Source organism: Rhinolophus ferrumequinum, chromosome 2 (genome assembly GCF_004115265.2).
Source record: "Rhinolophus ferrumequinum isolate MPI-CBG mRhiFer1 chromosome 2, mRhiFer1_v1.p, whole genome shotgun sequence".
In the NCBI taxonomy this organism is placed as follows: Eukaryota; Metazoa; Chordata; class Mammalia; order Chiroptera; family Rhinolophidae; genus Rhinolophus; species Rhinolophus ferrumequinum.
Genome location: NC_046285.1, coordinates 50,718,416 through 50,738,354, shown reverse-complemented (window position 1 = coordinate 50,738,354; position 19,939 = coordinate 50,718,416). Strand labels below are relative to the sequence as shown.

Here is a 19,939-nt window from a genome sequence, read left to right as displayed (position 1 = left end):
GGGGGATTTGCCTGAGTGGGCTCTTACGCCTGTTGAGACCACCCTTTGGGTGTGCTGCTTGTGGGGCTAATGGGATAGTGCTCAGGTGTGGTCTAAAGCAGGCCTCTGGGTGTGTACTTTCTGATGTCTCTTGGGAGGGGCTCCTGTGCAGGCCAATTTTCAGCCTTGCTTGTGTGTGCCCTGGGCTACCCCATAGAAGCTACAAAGCTATATGTACTTGGTTGCTGCCTGTGTTGGAGCTAGAGGCGTGCGGGGGTGGCCTCACTGTGATCCCAAGCTGGCTGCCACCTGTATTGGTCCTCGGGCAGCTTAGCAAAAGGCCCAGGGCACCCCTAGGCCTGTTGCCACCTGCCTCCTGCACATAAAGCTCAGCCGCCGAAAGAGCCCTTAGGTGTGTGGTCCCAGTTGGTTGATCTGGTGCTGACAGTGCTCCCAGCAGTGCCACGCAAGTTGGTTGGGGTGGGATCCCAGTGAGTCTCTTTGGTGGGCCCAGTGGTTTTCAGAAAGTTAATGCAGATCAGTTCTTGCACCAGTGCTGAGCCTGTGGCCACTCCGCAAAATGCCCAGAGAACACCGTAGCCAGTCACTGCTCACCTCAGACCCACCGATCCTTGAGAGCCACCCAAAAGAGGCTACAGCATGAGCTGGGGCTGACCACCTGCCACCAACCAAAAGTCTCCCAGGCCGACACAGGGTGATTGCTTTTGTAAAAGCCTCCGCAACTTGCAGGGCAGGGCTGGCCTTGGAGTTGCTGAGAGTGCCCCTGGTGATGCTGTACTAGCTGGGTGGGTGTGGTGAGGTGCCAGGGAGTCACTAATGGGGGGCGTGTGCAGATTTCACCAGACCAATGCCGTCTGAGATTTGGCCCTGTGGAGGAGGGCTTACCACTGGAAAGATGGCGCCTGTCTGTAGACTACACATGAGGCAAGCTCTATACAGGAATAATAGCGGCTGGCCCTCCAGCCATTGCCCTGAAGGGCTTTCCTTGTATGACTCAAGTTGCGCCAGAGCCCAGGGTGAGTGCTTGCAAGCAAGTAAGTCTGTGTGTGGGCTCTTTAAGAGGACGTCTGGGTTTCCAGCCACCTTCCGTCTCACTGGGATGAATAGAGTCCTTGCTAATTTTTCACTGCCAGATGTTGTGGGAACTCTTCTTCCTGGCACAGGACCCCTGGGCTGGGGAGCTTGGTGTGGGGCTGGGACCCCTCCCTCTTCTCGGGGGACTGCCACCATCAAGGTGTCCCTCCCAGTGTTCATCCACTGTCTGTGGGTTTGGGGGTCAGCCTGTTTCGCGTCTCCGCTCCTTCTGCCAGTCTTGATGTGACCTCTTCTTTATATCCTTAGTTATAGAGGTTCTGTTCAGCTGGTCTTCAGATGATTCTTGAGGTTGATTGTTCTATAATTTAGTTGTAATTTCGATGTGATCATTGGAGGCAGTAGGCACAGCGTTTACCTATTTGCCACCTTAGACCTTCTCCTTAATCGACTTTTGAATGAGCACTTAAATGCTGACTATAATAAAATAAAAAACTGATTTTGCTCAAGATCCTGATATCTGTCAAAGTAATGACTACAATAAAAATGGTTATTGTAGGGGATTTAAAAATAGAGGAAGGAAAAGCCACACCACCCAAAGCAGCCAGTACCGTGTTTCTTCGAAAATATGACCAGGTCTTATATTAATGTTTGCTCCAAAAGACGCATTAGGGCTTATGTTCGGGGATGTCATCCTGAAAAATCATGCTAGGGCTTATTTTCTGGTTAGGTCTTATTTTTGGGAAAACATGGTATTAACATTTTGGGTACAGTTGTTTAGGATAGGTTTATATCTTTCTGTGGAATAAATTAGAATGGGAGTCTTGGCTTTACACTTTCAAAGGATTTAGTATTGATTTAATAATGGAATTCTAAAGAAAAAGACAGTTATGTTTAGAAAATAGATAGAAACTCTTGGACCACGTTTGATTTTGTAGTTGATTTATCATGAGCTAATTGAAGCACAGATAGGCCTTATAATTTGGAGAGAGTTGAAGGGGAACCCAGATTGACTCAGGTCATTCAGGGAATCCTGTGCCTTTCTGGGAAAAGGTAACAGCAGTGGTTATTCTCTCACTTCCGGAAAGAATCTTTAAAGATTGGGTATGTGGCTAGAAACGACATAAATTAGGATCACTTTCAGAACTAGATAAATGGAGATGAAAGTTTTCTTCTGTGCTAAAGTTTTGAATATGTGAAGGAAATATTTTGATTGGGTGACTCAAAATTTCTGCGTTTGTCCTTACCTTTGGGTAGAGAGCTACCACCAAGTCTGAAGACTCCCTTCTCACCCTGCTTTGTATTTTTTTTCAGTCAGCATTTAATGTCTGCATTTGAGGTCAAGCACATTACATTGTTCAGTAATTCTTGCAATTGATACACGTTTTTTTATGTTGCAAGATTTATGCCTTTTATTTTATGGCTATATAAAACTTTCTCACCCTCCTGTGTTGCAGTTCGGCAAGAACAGGAATTAAGAAATGGAGGCGCAATAGATAAGAAACTAACTACCCTTGCAGATCTCTTCCGGCCACCCATTGATTTGATGCATAAAGGCAGCTTTGAAACAGTAAGTTGTTAAAAATTCTAAGCCTTAGCTATGAATCCTTTTGCATTTTCAATGCCATTTTTTTTTCTTTCTAAGAACAAAAAATGTTTTTAGGGTATTGAATAGAGAATTGGCATCTTAATAAGTATGATGTAGGTATGAGATATACCTAAAAGGTAACATTGAAATATATTTCTAGCAGCAGTATATAAAATTGCTTGATAAATGATTAGCCTTATGTGGTACAGTTTTAGAATTTTTACCATTTTGATACTCTTCCTTTTAGTTTTACTTTTTTTAGTTTATATATTTGATTACTACTGAGAAAAGTGTATGTGTGTTTGTTAGCCATTTATGAATTGTTTGTAGATATCTTTTGCCCACATTTCTGTGGGGATTCTACTATATTTTAAAAGAATATCTGTAGTTGCAGAATACATTCTCCCTCAATTCTTGGCTTTAGCTTAGCTAACACCAAAAAAAAAAAAAAAAAAACAACCTTTGAAGAGTAGGTTTATTTGATTGTCTACTAAATTACAAGCTTGTTGGGGGGCGGGGGAACATGCTTCTTATTTTGGTACTCCTTGAAATGAGTTTAGTTAGGATTTTAAATATTTTTGTGTTTAGGTGTTTAATCAGCTTGCTTTTGTGTGTTGACTAGCATGTCAATATTCTTTTGAATTAGAATGGCATTTCCATAGATGTAGATTACTTAAGTTTCAGGTAAGTTTTATCTGTTAAAATAAAATGGGTCAAACAATAACCATAAAAGTGATGTTAGTAGCTACATATTTGAAAGTGAATTATGATTATTTTTTAAAAATTTTGTCCTTGACATGTTCTTATACTAGCCTAAATGAAGTATTTAATTTAGAATAAGAAATTTAACCATAAGCTTATTCTTTAGTTTCAATTTTCTGAATTGTAAAACCTGAAAGTGTTTGGCTGCATGTAACAGAAAATCCAAATGATTTGGCCAAAGAAAGGGTTTTTTTTGTCATGTGAATAAGTCTAGAGTTGAGGGAGTCTTTGCCATTCATTCATCATCTCAAAGATGTCAGATTAGATGTCTCCTCAGTTTTCTTTATCTTTCCCTCATGATCTTAACATGGCTGCTGCCTATCCTTTTTAGTGTTCCAGGCAGGCAGCTTGTCTGCCTATCCTTTCTAGTGTTCTGGTAATAATACAGCTACCAAAAGAGAATAGCAGTAATATGAAAGACAAAAATGATCTGAGTTTGTTTTGACTTGTTTTCCATTTTCATTACCTTTTGAGTTGCTCTAGGGTTTGAAGAAATAATGCTGAGCTTAATTTAATGTGGTCACTTTGGGCTTATAAAAAGCAGTTACTCTGCTGCTTATTCATAGAGGGGAAAAAGTGAATCTTTTGATGTTGTCACCTGCAGTTTGATTCATTTTATTAAGTTATATCACCTTTTTTCTTTGTATTTCATGACCTACGTTGTTTGCAACAATCTATTCATGTTTTCAATGGTAATACTAAACTTTATCATTTACGACTCTTTAAATGACACGAACACTCCCAGAAAAAGTAGGCATTCCATTATAACTGACGATGTGTCCATTAGTTTTATAATATATAAATTAGGGATGTAATATGCAAAATTAAGTGATAGACCCTTAAGAGGTGAATGTTAAAAATTATAGGAACACTCTGATTGCTCAGGCAGTGCCCATAGGTTAGGGCACAATACTACGTGTAGATCTGACACACAGTTTTACGGGTTTTGAAACTAGACTTTCTTAGTGTAACTAGAGGTAGACTGTATTCAAGGATTCTGGCTCATGCTAAACAGATAAAACACTGATTAATTTACTTATTCAGTCAATAAATATTTATTGAGGACTCCTATTGCAAGGCCTTGTTCTAAGTGATAGGGATTATATTTCTTGGGATGAAGATTTGACTGCGTGTGAGAGGGACCAGAAGGAAAACCACCAGTAGCTTAAGCAAGATAGAAGTCCAGGCTTTTAGGATGGTTCTGCTATATGAATTTACTCGGAGTGCAGTTTTTTCTGTTTTCTTCTTCTGTCTCCTAGGTCTTGCTTGCTTTGTCTATATGAGTCAAGATGGCTTACTACCATGTTTGCTTTCCAGCCAGCGTGAAGGAGGGAGGGGGCTGAGAAGAGTACACCTTTTCCCTTTAAAGGCACAGCTTAGAAGTTGAACACATCACTTATGCCCACATCCCACTGACCAGAACTTGGCAATATGGTCACACCTAGCTGCAGGGGACACTAGGAAATCCCGGTGCTTAGCTAAAATTGGAGGTTACGTTACTAAGAGGGAGAAGGGAAAAATGGATATTTGGTACCTATAAGCAGTTTCCGCCACAGAGAGATAGTGATAAACAAATTATACAACATACTTGCCATCAAAGAATTTATAATCAAGAGGGAGAAACAGATTATAAACAAACAAAAAACTACATTTATATATATAACATATACTTAGTGTGTATATATTTTATATATGTTTCACATATGTGTGTATAAATGTGTGTATATACATATATATGTAAATATATATATATATATAGAGAGAGAGAGAGAGTCTAATTTCAGGTTACAGTAGGTGCTAGGAGAAAAAATAAAATAGAATAAGGGAAGGAGAGAGGGGGCAATTTTTTGTTTGCTTGGGGCCATTAAGGTACGTGTGTTCTTATAGGCAAATTGAAAGCCAGGTTAATTTCATAGGTTTCACATGTGTTTGTAATTGTGAGGAGAGAGGACGATTTTAGATGGGAAGATCAGGGAAGATTCTGAGAGGATGAGACTTGAGTAGAAACCTGAATGAAAGTGAGGGATTGTGACCCATAGTAACATCCAGAGGAAGGGCAGATCGTAAGTGTAAAGGTACTGATGTTGGAAGGGGCTAGGCATATTTCTGGTGTAGCCAAGAAAACCAGTATAGCTGGGGCTGAGTGAGCAAGGCACTTACATGCTGAATGTTCCCTTGCCCAGGTGAATGATCTCACCTGGGCAAGGGAATGGTTAGCCTGTAAGTTCTTGTTCTATTTATTGTGTATTCAATGCCTTAGAAGAGTTTCTGGCACATAATTCACACTCATTACATCTTTGTTAAATGATTGAATGGCATAATCTGGAGTATATTGTACAGAAAGAATCGAAACAATTTTCATAAAGTTTTTCTAAACAAACTATAGCTTATATTTAGTTTTATTCATATTTGGCAAATATAGAAAAATTAGAAAGCTAGTAAGGAAAAATAATAAAATTACAGTTTTCATAAAAAGTACTGTGCATATTTTAATATATTTTCCTTCTTGACTTTATGTATATGTATTATTGAAACTTTTTTCCTTTGTATCATTTTTTTTTCATACTTTACTGATCTTAGACTAGGAGAGCTGTTAATTTCCCACTGTTTCCCCCTTGTCACAGGGGGAAAGCCGTATCACATACCTCTCTATTTGGTATAATCACACTTACCTTTGGGTCTCCCTATGATGGCTTTTGAATGTTAATTCAGGACAACCTAATGATTCCAAGAGAGAAGATTCATCATTTATTCCATGGCCCACTCTCACCTCTGGTCCTTTACTCATAATTTTACTTTGTGAGATTGTGTAAGAGTCTCTTATATTCCCTCTAAACATTGTTGCTTTGTTTGAAATTCATGTCTTGTTTGGGCCCTTCCTTCTAGCAGTAGTTTCTTAATAGCATCTTCAGTTTCTCTTGCTGGTATAAGGTTTCTCCCTAATGTGTGCTTCATGAAGGCAGGGATTTTGTGTTTTGACAATTGTTATAACTCCAGCATTTATATTAATAACTGTACCTGAAACATGGTAGGTAGTAGTATTTGATGAATGAATTAATAAAAGCATGAATGTGAATGAATGAATTTTTAAAAACAAAAGCAAACGATTCTCCATCATTTTTAAACTCTGGACTTTTATTATTTTCAGTGTTAAACATGTTTTTCTTGTCAGTATTGTAGTTTAGGCAGACTTATGTAAATTCACCTTGTTATACGGATAAGTATTCTCCAATCTGTCTTTCTAGAATGTGTTAATTTTTTTCTTTATTCTCAAATACTTTTTCTTCAGTTAAGGCAATATAATCATTCATTTATCACTCATTTATTATTCTGTGTGCCTGCTATAGGTGGGAAGTAAGTGGAACACTATTACTTTCTGGGAGCAAGGAGTAATATTATTGTATTTGTATATTTTAAAATAAGCCTTTGACCAGTTTAGTACAACTTTTTGGCTCAGTACGGGAATACTTCCTTTTAGAACATGGGTCTTCACCTGCAGAATCAATAGTGAATATTAGAAAATGATTTTCCCCGGGGATTCACCCCAAAAAATAGGATTACAGTATGTAAACCTACTTAAAACAGAAGATAGTCTTACATTTTCCAATACCTCAAAAATGATTTACATTTTTCAGTTGTTATTAACCTAAGTTAATTGATTCTTAAGATTTTCCTATGTCAAACTGATTTGGAAAAGAATATTGTTTTAAGAAAATTATTCAAAACTATGGTTTTCATTTCATTGTTTCTATACACAGGTTTAAGGCAGCATTTGCTCCTTTGTTTTTCTGCCATTCTCTTTTAAAATGTATTCAGCAACATTTTAAGGTTTTTATGATGACAAGGAACTGTTGAGCAGAAAGTACACACTCATGATTGATATTAATCTTATAAATTGAGGAGTCTTTCAAAGATTATTCTGAAACATTCTTTGATCCTGTAATCTCATTTTTTGAAATACACTCCTAGTGAAACAACCCTAAGAGAAAAAAACCTTAGCAGCTTTTACAGAAATGTTAGTGATTTCATAAAATAACGCATGCTTAATAATTGAGATGACTATGATATTTGTAAATGTGTATAGAAAATGATGTTGAAGAAAATAAAACATGAAGTCATATACACACACTGGTTATATCTGTTAAAAAGGAGATCGTATATTTGTGGATAGGAATTGGAAAAGACAATACAATAGAATTATGTGACTTGTTGACCTTAAGTTTGGAATCTTTTTCAGGTAAAGATGTTTAAATGTACAATAAAAAAAATCCAGCCATCAGAACAATAATAGTTCATTTAAATTTGAAAAATGCTTGAAAATGGACAGTATAATTACATACACATAGGCAAATTAATGTAAATAGTGTATAGATACCAAAAACTCTAGATGTCATACTTGAGAAAAGAACTTAATAGGTTAAATAAATGAAAAGTTGACAGCTTCTGAACTCTGAAACATATCAGTTACAAAGTAGAAATTATTTCTGACAAATATGTAACTTTACCCTTACAGGCCAAAGAGTGTGGCCAGATGCAGAATAAGTGGCTAATGATAAATATTCAAAATGTACAAGATTTTGCGTGCCAGTGCCTCAACCGTGATGTATGGAGCAATGAAGCTGTGAAGAATATTATTCGGGAACATTTCATTTTCTGGCAGGTGAGGAGTTTTCAAAATTTTAGTAGTAGTTTAGTTTTGTAGTATGGGAGGTTGAGAAGGAAGAATTCAGTTGTAAACTGGAAAAAAATGAATAACTGAGTTAAATTATGATATATGAAAATGTAAAACCACCCTTAATGGCTGAAATAGTAAAGACAAATGAAAATTAGGGCAGCAATGAAGAAATCCCAAAGGAAGGAGGAAAAAAAGAACCAAGCTATGTAACCATATAATGCTTGTATCTCGGAAGAGCTTGAATATCTTGATGGAGTATACAGCTGTACTGTTCAATAGAAATATAATGGAAGTCACATATGTAATTAAAAATTTTCTAGTAGCTACATTTAAAAAGGTTAAAAGAAACAGGTGAAATTAATTTTAATGTATTTTAAAATCAATATATAATATAAAACTAATATTAAAATATTGAGACGTTTTGATTTTGTGTGTATGTGTGTGTGTTAAGTTTGCAAGGTCTGGCGTGTATATTCACACATACAGTTCAGCTCAGTTCCGACTGCCTACATTTCAGATACTTCAGTAGCACATGTTGTAGTGGCTGCTATAATTGACAGTTGGGATGTAGGAGATCTTGGAGTAATGGAACAACATATGACTAAGAGTTGGATTTTAGCTTGAATTTGATACTCTTTAATTCTGTGTCCTTAGGCTTGTCACTTAGTCTTGCTGGCTCTAATTTCTTTTGATATAAATTACCAAGCTAAGGTTACATGATCTTTCTCCAGTTTTTCATTTTATGAAAAATTTTAGAAAATAAAATCTAAATGAACTTAATTTTCCCCCCACTATATGTATTATTGTCATTAATTTGCTTGTTAATGTTTTTTACAGGCCCCTAAATTCAATATTATTTTTTCTGAATGGTAACCTTTTATTCAGTGACTGTTGATTGTGCATCCTTTGCCTAGCACTGTACTAGGCACAAGCCTATCTTAATATATTATGACTTACTAAGATGTTATGATTGGGAAAAAAAGTGTATATGATTGAGAGTCAGGAATGGCATAGGTAGACAGATACTTTGAACAGGAAGAGCAATAACTCGGACAGGAAGAGCAATACCTCTTCTGAACTGGAAAGGGAGGAAAAATGGACTGATATATAAATTTCCAGAGGAACTGAGGGCTGGAAGTTGAGGGAGTTTACACCAGATGACTTTCATTTTCTGTTTCTGAGTAAGGTCCTAAAATATACAAAAGGTATATTTGGAGAATTAATTACTGTTGGTGTAAAACAAGAATATACTTGGTATGTTTTTTAGAGGCTGACTTTTTTATATCAATGACTTAACAGGTTTATCATGATAGTGAAGAAGGTCAGAGATACATACAGTTTTATAAACTAGGGGATTTCCCCTATGTTTCCATCTTGGATCCACGGACAGGTAAGATTTATATCAGCTTACAGCCTTTGACCTTTGACTTATCTTTCAATTACCTAAATAATTAATCTTTCGTATATAACTGGATCCAGTTTCAGAATTGTTTGTAATAATTCAGGTGTTCATTCCCGTTAGAATTATTTAAACATCTGTTGAAATGTATATATACGGAGTCTGTTAGTGCCAATTTTGGGAGATGGTAGCATTTTATATTTGTGCAATTCTTACAGAAAATAACTTCTATCTTTCTTGTGGTATTTAAAGGATCTCCTTAGATTTTCTATTAAAATACTAAGATCATTCAGGTACTGGTTGTAATCCCACCAGAGAAGCAAAGACTAGAGATGAGTATATTATCTCATCTCTGTTGAGTTCTATATAGATATTGCTTTGGATAAATCTCTTCTTCTTAAATGGGAATAAGTGATATCAGCAGATAAAGTCGTTGCCCTGTTTTGATGGGTGGGACTCTCTTAGGTTGATTGTAATTAGTGTATCCTCTAGGTTATGAAAACGCTATGCATCTTAAGCTGGTGAAGGGTATTCCCAATAAATTTAAATTATGCATATGCCAAAATAAATAATAAGAATGTTCAGAAGGCATGTTGATTTCATTATATATCCTGGTTTTTAATTTTCAGGTCAGAAGCTAGTAGAGTGGCACCAGTTAGATGTATCTTCTTTTTTGGACCAAGTGACAGGATTTCTTGGTGAACATGGGCAACTGGATGGACTCTCTAGTAGTCCCCCCAAAAAATGTGCCCGCTCAGTAAGTATGACTAAGTGGTGATGGGTGATTAAGTGTAATTATATATAGCTGTCTTGTGTAAAATGAGGTTGATATGGTAAAGACCCATGTTTTTTTATAGTTTTAGCTCTTAAATCAGTGATCCACTTTGAATTATTTCTTGTATACGGTGTTAGGGTAGAGTCGAGTTGCAGTTTTTTGTTTGCATATGGCTGTACATTTGTTTCAGCACCATTTGTTGAAAAGATTCTCCTTTTTCCATTGAATTGCCTTTGTACCTTTGTCAAAAATTGGTCATATATGTGTGGGTTTATAGACTAGTCTTTCCAGTGATATATCTTTCTTTACACCAATATTTCACTATCTTAATGATAACTGTAGCTTTATGATAAGTCTTGAAATCTCATGGTTAAGTCCTCCAACTTTGTAGTTGTTTTGGTTATTTCAGGTCCTTTGCATTTCGATGTAAGTTTTACAATCAGCTTGTCACTTTCTACAAAGAGCTACTAGGACTTTGATTGGAATTGCATTGGCTCTATGTATCATTTTGGAGAGATTTGACATCCTAAAAAATATTTGAGTCTGCAGATTTATGAACATGGTACATATATCTCCGTTTATTTAAAGTCTTGAATTTCTCTCAGTAATATTAGTTTTTGTATGTTGACCTTGTAGCCTATAACCTTGCTAAATTAACTTACAGTTCTAGTTACTTTTTTGTAGATACCTTTGAAGTTTCTAGATAGATGGTCATGTTGTCAGCAAATAGACTTATTTTACTTCTTCCTTTACAATCTCTATGCCTTTTATTTTTCTTTCTTAGCGAGGACCTCCAGTACAAAGTTAAACAGAAGTAGTGAGACATTAGACATCCTTGTTTCTGGTGTTATGGTGAAAGTACAATCTTTCACCATTAAATTTGATGCTAACTATATGACATGTATAGATACACTTAATCAGGTTAAGGAAGTTACCTTCTATTCCAAGTTTACTGAGTTTTTATCATGAGGGGATTTTGTCATGATTTTTCACATCTATTGGGATGATCATATGGTTATCATTTTTAGTGAATTCCGTTGGTTGATTTTTTAAATAATGTTAAACCAACCTTTTATTTTTGGGCTAAAACCCAGTTGATTATGATACATTACTTTAAAATATATTTTTAGGTTTGATTTTCTAAAATTTTGTCAAGAATCTGTGTATCATTATTCATGAGAGATATTGTTTGTAGTTTTTAAGTGTTTTGTTTTCCTTATAATATTTTTTAATATCTTTGTTTTGTTTTGGTATCAGGTTAATGCTGGCCTTACAGTGATTTGGGAAGTGTTTCCTCCTCTTCTGTTTTCCGGAAGAGTTTGTTTAGAATTGCTATTATTTCTGTAATATTTGATGACATTCACCAGTGAAGCCACCTGGGCCTAGGAGTTTTCTTTGTGGGAAATTTTAAACTACTAATTCAATTTCAATTATAGATACAGACTACTCAGGGATCTATATCTTCTGTAATGAGCTTTAGTAGATTGTGTCTTTCTAGGGATTTGTCCATTTTATCTAAGAGGTTGAATATATTGACATAAATTTGTTCATTTTAATTCCTTGTTATTCCTTTAATGACTGTAGTATCTGTAGTCATGTCCCCTCTCACAGTCCTGTTATTGGTAATTTGTGGCTTCATTTTTCCTGACAGTCTGGCTATTGGCTTATCAATTTTATTAATTTAAAAGAACCAGCTTTTGGTTTCGTTGATTTTTCTTCTGTTTTGTAGGTCATTGATTGATTTCTGTCCTTTCTTTTTTCCTTCTATGTAGTTGGATTTAATTTTCTTTTCTTTTTCTATGTGGGTACTTACTTAAGATGGAAACTTAGTGATTAATTTGAGACCTTTTTTTCCTAATATAGCCATTTAGTTCTGTAATTTCTCTTTAAGTGCTGCGTTAGCTCCAACTACAGTTTTTTCCAGCTTGATATGTTTTCTTTTATAGACATGATTAGGATTCTGTAAGTAAGGAATTAAAGGAAAATGGATATGAACTAGGAAGACAGCGGTGTCTGCCATGGTGACAGTCTTTAAAATCAAGCTATGTGCTGTGCAATGTCATTGTTATAAACTTATAGTCCATCTCAGCAATTGCAAGTCAAATAGGCACATCTGCTTGCTTTTTTGTGTGTGTGATAAATTAGCCTTAACTTTATTTGAAATGTTTTATTCTTTGCTATATAATTTGGCAGATAGTGAAAGCCAAAATGAGATTCCTTTAGGTTTTTGTGTGTTAGCAACCCACACTTCTAAATCTTTTTTTTATTGTGGAAATATTTAAGGATATTCAAAAGTAGAAGGAATTTATTGAACCTCTATATATCCATTAGCTAATTCAATAATTATCAACAAGGGGCCAGTCTTGTTTTATCTATGCTGCATTCTATTCACATTATTTTAAAGCAAGTCTCAGAATTTGTTGTTTCGTTCATTATACTTTGGTATGTATCTTTAAAACACAAAGGTTCTTTTTCATTTTTAAAACACAATCCTTAAAAAATTAACTTACCCTTAAAAAATTAACAGTGCTTCCTAATATCATGAGATATCCAGTGTTCAACTTGCAATTTTTTTGTATCATTTGCTTGAGTTATGATCTAAATAAGTTCCCTTTAAATAACCCTTTTTTAAGTTTAATTTTTATTTTATTACTATTTTTAAATTTTTAAATTATAGTTGACATACATATATATGTATGGCATACATATATATATAGCTGACATACATATATTAATTTCAGATGTACAACACTGATTCAACATTTATATACCTTACAAAGTGATCACCACAATAAGTCTAACCATCTGTCACCATACATAGTTATTATGATATTGACTCTATTTCCTATGCTGTATATTATATACCTGTGACTTATTTTATAACTGGAAGTTTGTACTTAATCTTCTTTCCCATTTCTACCCATCCCTCCCACCCCACTCCTCTCCACAACTGTCAGTGTTTTCTCTGTATCTATGTATTTTTTTGTTTGTTTTAGATTCCACATAAGTGAAATCAGACAATGTGGGTTTTTTTTACTTATTTTACTTAGCATAATACCCTCTAGGTCCATCGATGTTGTCTCAAATGGCAAGATTTTATTCTTTTTTATGACTGAGTAATATTCCATTGTGTATATGTACCACATCTTTATCCATTCACCTGTCAGTGGACACCTAGGATGCTTCCATATCTTGGCTATTAGTAACAATGGTGCAGTGAACATAGGAACATAACTCTTTTTGAATTAGTGTTTTCATTTTCTTCAGATAAACACCCAGAAGTGGAATTGCTGGATCATATGGCAGCTCTATTTTTAATTTTTTGTGGAATCTCCATACTGTTTTACATAGTGGCTGCACTAATTTACAATTCCACCAACAGTGTACAAGGGTTCTCTTTTCTCCACATCTTCACCAGCACATATTATTTGTTGATACATTAATGATAGCCATTCTGATAGGTGTGAGGTGATATCTCATTGTGGTTTTAATTTGCTGTTCCCTGATGGTTAATGATGTTGAGCATCTTTTCATATCTCTGTTGTCCATTTATATGTCCTCTTGAGAGAAACATCTATTTAGGTCCTCTGCCCATTTTTTAATTGGATTGTTTGTTATTTTGGTGTTAAGTTATAAGAGTTCTTTATATTTTTTGGATATTAACCCTTGATTGGATGTATCAGGGCTTACATTTAAGTACTTAATCCATGTTGAGTTTATTTTTGTATATGGTGTAAGAAAGTAGTCTAGTTTCATTTTCTTGCATGTGTCTGTTGAGTTTTCCCAGCACTATTTATTGAAGAGACTGTCTTTTCTCCATTGTATATTCTTGCCTCCTTTGTCATAGATTAATTGACCATATAAGCATGGGTTTGTTTTCTGGGCTCTCTGTTGATCTGTGTGTCTATTTTTGTGCTTGTACCATAGCTTTGTAATACAGTTTGAGATCAGGGAGCGTGACACCTTCAACTTTGTTTTTCTTTCTCAAGTTGCTTTGGCAAACAACCCATATTTTGTGACTGAATAAGTTTAGTGATATTCGTGACATTAGAAGTTTAATAAGAGGAAAACTATTAAAATTTGCATTTCTCATGACCACAATGAAAAGGTTATTGCAATTAAGCTTGGGAAAATATAGTTGGTGTTTGAAAAAACAACCTATTTATTATATGGTGTTTTGTTTTGTTTTGAATGTTAGAGATCTGTTAGATTTTTTAGAAAATGATAATTACTGAGTTATTTATTGATAGCCTTCTATCCTACAATGTTAGTTGAATACAGTGGTGACATGCTTTGCTGTGTGTAGTCATTTTAAAGACTTAATGTCTTGGTTTTATACTTAATACCTTAATTCTTTTTCTGGGCAGGAAATAAACTGTTTTCTTAATTTTATTCATTTTTATGCAAAAAAACTCCCCTGTGCTTGCAACATCATTGTGCCAGGTGGTATGTTTTTATTTTTGTTCTTAAGCTATCCATTCCAACTTGGTTCTGTACGACAATGTTGTTGCCTACAAATAGCGAAAAAATTTAGTAGAACAGATACATTCAGCAGAAACTAATAATGGCAAGTTGACTATTATATTTCTTATGCCCTCTTTGACTTCACTATCTATTTTTGGTTTAACTGTTTTCTTTTTCTTTCCACCCGTGTTTAATGACTGCATCTTGCAGGAGAGCCTTATAGATGCAAGTGAAGACAGCCAGCTAGAAGCTGCCATCCGAGCCTCCTTGCAAGAGACACATTTTGATTCATCACAGACAAAACAGGATAGCCGCTCAGATGAAGAATCTGAATCTGAACTTTTTTCTGGCAGTGAGGAGTTCATATCCGTTTGTGGCTCTGATGAAGAAGAGGAAATAGAGAATCTTGCCAAATCCAGAAAGTCTCCCCACAAAGATTTGGGGCATAGAAAAGAGGAAAACAGAAGGCCACTGACTGAGCCCCAAACCAGAACTGAGCCTGGAACAACCACAAACCACCAAGGATTGCCAGCTGTGGATTCAGAAATATTGGAGATGTCACCTGAAAAATCAGATGGAATAGTGGAGGGCATAGATGTAAATGGTGAGTTACATTCTAGACTTGATTTACTTGAAACTTGAATATTACTGAAGGAATATAGTTATTTGTGTAAATTAGTCTTCTATCTTAAGCTCCTGTGTCTTTTTTTTTTTTTTTTTTTTTTTAACCCTAGGACCAAAAGCACAACTGATGTTGCGGTATCCAGATGGAAAAAGGGAACAGATCACTCTTCCAGAGCAAGCTAAGCTGCTAGTAAGTATATCTAATTGGAAGTGTTTACTTGATGTAGAGAAACTAATTCATTGGTGTAATTGGCTTGATTCTTTGAAATAAGTGTTAGGTATTCAATCTGACCTCTAACTGGAAACTTAACTGAGGTTAATCTTACTTCTCATTGCCTTATTTCCTTCCTAACTTACCTTAGGCAAATCACATAGGGTCTGTTCCAGTCCAGTCTCTTCTATTCCATGGCTGCATTTCATTTTCTGACTGAAATTATTACCTGGAAAAGGAGAGTAAAAACTATAGTGGGGCTCCTGGATTTCTTAGCTGGAACTGCAAAATAGTTAAGAACCAAGGCCATTTTTTCATGTGTCTCTGATGGGGTGCCTATTTGATTTCCCCGCTGTAATTCTCTGGTTCACACCATTATTCTCTGTTTATTGGTGACTTGTGTTTAACTCTCAGCTTGTACATGGCCCATTGTAGTGATGCTGAAGGCTTTTTCCTCTAAAATCCACAGATGGACCTTTCCCGTTTTTTTTCAACTCCTGGGAAAGAGAATGAGCCTGACTAGCTTAGCTTAGCCTATGAATGAATCCCCCTTTGATCAGGTGTTTATAACTGGCCATTTTCTGCAGCTGGAGATAGCCTATTCTTGAAGCCTGTGTGACTGGAATGCAAGTCCGATCTGACTGCTGGTGCTGATACCCAGACTGGCGGCCACGTCTTGTGTTTGGAAGGGAATTAATTAATGGGAGATGAGACAATGGATAGAGCAAGTATAGACAGCTTTTTTGAGACGTTTCGTTGTGAGGTTAGAAGGGGAGTGGACAGTAATCAAAGGAGTAAAATGGTTGAAGGAGAGAGACTGAGCGTTTTTTAAGTCTGGTGGGAAGCATCTGTAGAGAGGGAGATGTTGAAGATACCTGTAAAAAACGGCATATTCTACAGTGGCATGGTTTCTGAGAAGGCAAAAAGGGGTTTAGTGCAAAGGTGGCAAGATTGGCTGTAGGTAGAATGAAGAACATATCTTCCCTGATCAAAAAAAGGAAGGAAAACTGATCAAGTGTTTAAAAACGAGGATGATAATTTTATAAACCGACAGTGGGTTTGTTTATTAAGGAAACCATAATAACCTTTATATTTCAGTATCACTTGATGGCCCTAAATTATCGGATACAGGTTTATAATCTCCCCATCCAAAGGTTTATATTGGCCCTTCCACAAGGGTAGGCTTCGGTTATCTGAAAGAGTAACTTAAATTTCATGTCTTCCTGATATGATAAAAATGAATGTTATATATGTAATTCTTTAATATGCTCTTTCTACTTACATCTAACAGCCTTGTCTTTGTTTATTTTTCATAGGCTTTGGTGAAGCATGTCCAGTCTAAAGGATATCCAAATGAACGTTTTGAACTTCTCACCAACTTCCCTCGAAGGAAACTTTCTCATCTGGACTATGACATTACATTACAAGAGGCAGGCCTTTGTCCTCAAGAGACTGTCTTTGTACAGGAAAGAAATTAACATCATGGCCTGACCTCTCTCAGCTTACCCCTTTTTTCCCTTTTCCTGTGAGATACCATGTCACTGAGTATGCATTTTGGCTCATGGGATCATAGAGCCAAAGTTGGGCAAACAAGTCACCTGCCTTCTCTTTTATTCCTTGCTCTCTCCTATAATCAGTCTTTTTCTCTCCTCTCCTATTTTCTTTTTCCTACTTTTCTTTCTTTCTTTCTTACCTAATTGGGTGACCAAATGGAAGTGTAAGGATAAGACCTCCTAATACTGGCAGCAGGAAATGTGTGTTCCAAGAAGTGATCTCTTGCACGGCACTTTTTCGGGATCAATTGATGTTACTCCTCAGACTCTTTTGATAAAGGACCGGCTAGATTCAGAATAAGAACAACCTCCCTTTTTTGTAAGCCCCATTTTTAGTAGGGAGAATTCTCTAACATATGTTTTATTATTCATATAGGAAATATCACATAACAAAATATCCAGGCTTTTGTTTACATGGAAAAAGCATCCCTTATAATTATTTACTCATCATATATAAAAAAAAATTTTTTCAAAGGAATTCCATACCCTCAGCTAGAATTATTTCCATGATCTGTGTTATTGGCAGAATGAGTGTTAAACATAGGGTGGATAGCATGGGGTGTCTTTTAATATCCTAGCCTGAGACAGCTTTCGTTGTTATTACTCTGTAAACTGTATTGATCCTGCTAGTCCCGGAATGAACACTTAGTGAGCATATTGTGGTGACCAACATAGGAAGGTGCTTGCTGTTTTTGCCAGTACAGCAGATTAGTTCCTTTGGCCCTTCCATTCTTTGGGTCCACAAGTGATCTGTAGGAAGGCAGCAGTCATACTCATGCAGTACCATGGCTTGTACTTGTAATCACTATGGTTATTGATTGTCCCATGTACTCTAAGGCATACTTGTGTATGTCCCGGGGGAAAAAGACAAAAATGCAGCTGAGAGTAGCTAACCATGTTCCTTTGGTTAGAAATAATGATTTTTTTTTTCACCCCTGGTTGGAATAGTCTATAAAGGCTCTGGTGACTAAATGAGCTTAATTCCTCAAGCTGTTTTCTTACAAAAGTTATCAAAACTGAAAGCCTCTCTAAGAGGAAGACCTTTAAATTCAATTCATAAGAAAACATTGAATAAGGGAGGTGGGGAAGTTTACCAGTAGACTTCAGATCTTCAGATCTTGTGGGGTTTTTTTCTGCCTGCAAAAGCCACATTCAAATTGTAGTTGGTGAATGCTTTTTTCAGTATTATTTAGAAGATGCCATCTTGAATCTATATAATACTATTCAACTATCAGTTTCACTGTATGCTCAGTTCTTATTTTAAACTTTAGAGTCCTTTGAAGGGGTAGTGGTGATTCTGGTGACAAACTCAGAACGTTAAACTTTCTATAAAACCGTAATGTAAAATGGACCTATTTTGTCAATTGGGGATTTAGATTGATTGCTTCTTCTACTTGAGGAACGTAAATTGCTGTTATTGCTCAGAGACCTTTAGGTTCCCATCTACTTTAAGATCGCTCTCTTGGTAACTAGTTGATTAAAAAAGAAAAAAGAAAAAAAGATACTTATGTGTTGCCTAGTATACAGTTAGAGAATATGGTTTCTAATGGGTGAATTTTGAGGGACCCTCCCGAAAGAATGAGTAATGTTTCTCCTCAAGGAAATCATGGAAAATTCTGTTTCTTCTTCAGTGAGTCCTTTTGAATTAATGTTTTTACATTTTTTCTAAGTCTGTGTAAGTGCTTATGTATAAGTATATAATTGTATAAATATTTATAAATATATTTATATAATTACAATTTCATTTATACCTTGAGTCAAAGTTCTCTCTTTAGATTGGTGACTGAGTAATACCACTTTGGTGTTTTTTTCATAGGCTCTCGAGGCTAACTAGCAACTTCTGAATTATTGAGGAAATATGGTTTTCATGTTAATTCCTCATTTGTATCTCTGAACTTGGATAACATACTTGCTATCTAAGGAACAGAGCTATACACTATCAAAGGCGCATTAGAGGGTAAAAAAAATTTTGGTAGTAGACAAGGTCAGATATCTAAAAATTCAGAGAGGTACAGGGTAAGAAGTGAGGGTATGCCCAGCTTTGGTGCTGTAATGGCACCCATCTCCACTCAGCAAAATCAAGTCACAGCTAAAGCCCAAATCTGTCAAAAATGTGAAGTCAAGAACTTTCCCTATAGGACTCTTTCATTCTTTTACCTGTTAGCTTCTCTTTATAAAACATATCTAGAGAACCTGAGACATGTTCATTAATGATAGGATGTAGTTCTTTTGATAAGCTTAGCCCTGGCATATCCATTTATGAGAAACCAAAGTGACTTTTTCAACTGTGAGATGACCAAGTATATATATAAAGTGATTTAAGTAAGCATATCAAAGAGATAGGGCATGAGATATTGACCCAACTTAGATACAGCTGAGGTGTTTAGAGTTCAAGATGTAAAGGATTTTATTTTGTTTTGAGACAGGAGTGTAATTATCATGGACTTGATACAGAGGCCATGGGAGAATGGATTATGGATTGTACATGGGAAGAGTGAATACGGAATATTGCTTTACTCAAGAACTTACTCCACTTAGGGAGTATGCCTCCTCTACTTTGTCTTATTTCCTCTGCAAATTCCTTTGCTCTTTGGAGGAGAGGTTTTATTAAATAGATTAAATGAGGTTAGCATGATAGTTAAAAAATAGTTAAAAATAGTCATTCCTTTTGAAAGAGATTATAAAAGGTAGGGAAAAGAATAAGATAGGCTTTGAGAGTAATTGACAAGACATGTATAGGGAGATGAAAACTAGTGGGGAAAAAGTGACAGGAAACCTCTTTTGAATTTGATTTAGGAAGGAACCAGAAGAGAAAAGAACAACCAAATGGAAGAACAGGGAACTAATTTTGACTAA

At 35.7% G+C, this 19,939-nt stretch overlaps 1 protein-coding gene across 1 annotated transcript in view; it reads left to right on the top strand.

The window, feature by feature from the left end:
• Nucleotides 1–18,447, top strand: part of UBXN7 (UBX domain protein 7) — a 51,047-nt gene extending 32,600 nt beyond the window's left edge. The window contains exons 5-11 of the mRNA XM_033131387.1: nucleotides 2,490–2,602; nucleotides 7,896–8,042; nucleotides 9,357–9,447; nucleotides 10,086–10,213; nucleotides 14,906–15,299; nucleotides 15,430–15,509; nucleotides 16,847–18,447. Coding sequence (XP_032987278.1) covers nucleotides 2,490–2,602; nucleotides 7,896–8,042; nucleotides 9,357–9,447; nucleotides 10,086–10,213; nucleotides 14,906–15,299; nucleotides 15,430–15,509; nucleotides 16,847–17,008 — 1,115 coding nt within the window. The 3' untranslated portion in view covers nucleotides 17,009–18,447. The remainder of the gene's footprint in view (nucleotides 1–2,489; nucleotides 2,603–7,895; nucleotides 8,043–9,356; nucleotides 9,448–10,085; nucleotides 10,214–14,905; nucleotides 15,300–15,429; nucleotides 15,510–16,846) is intronic.
• Nucleotides 18,448–19,939: the final 1,492 nt, after the last annotated feature.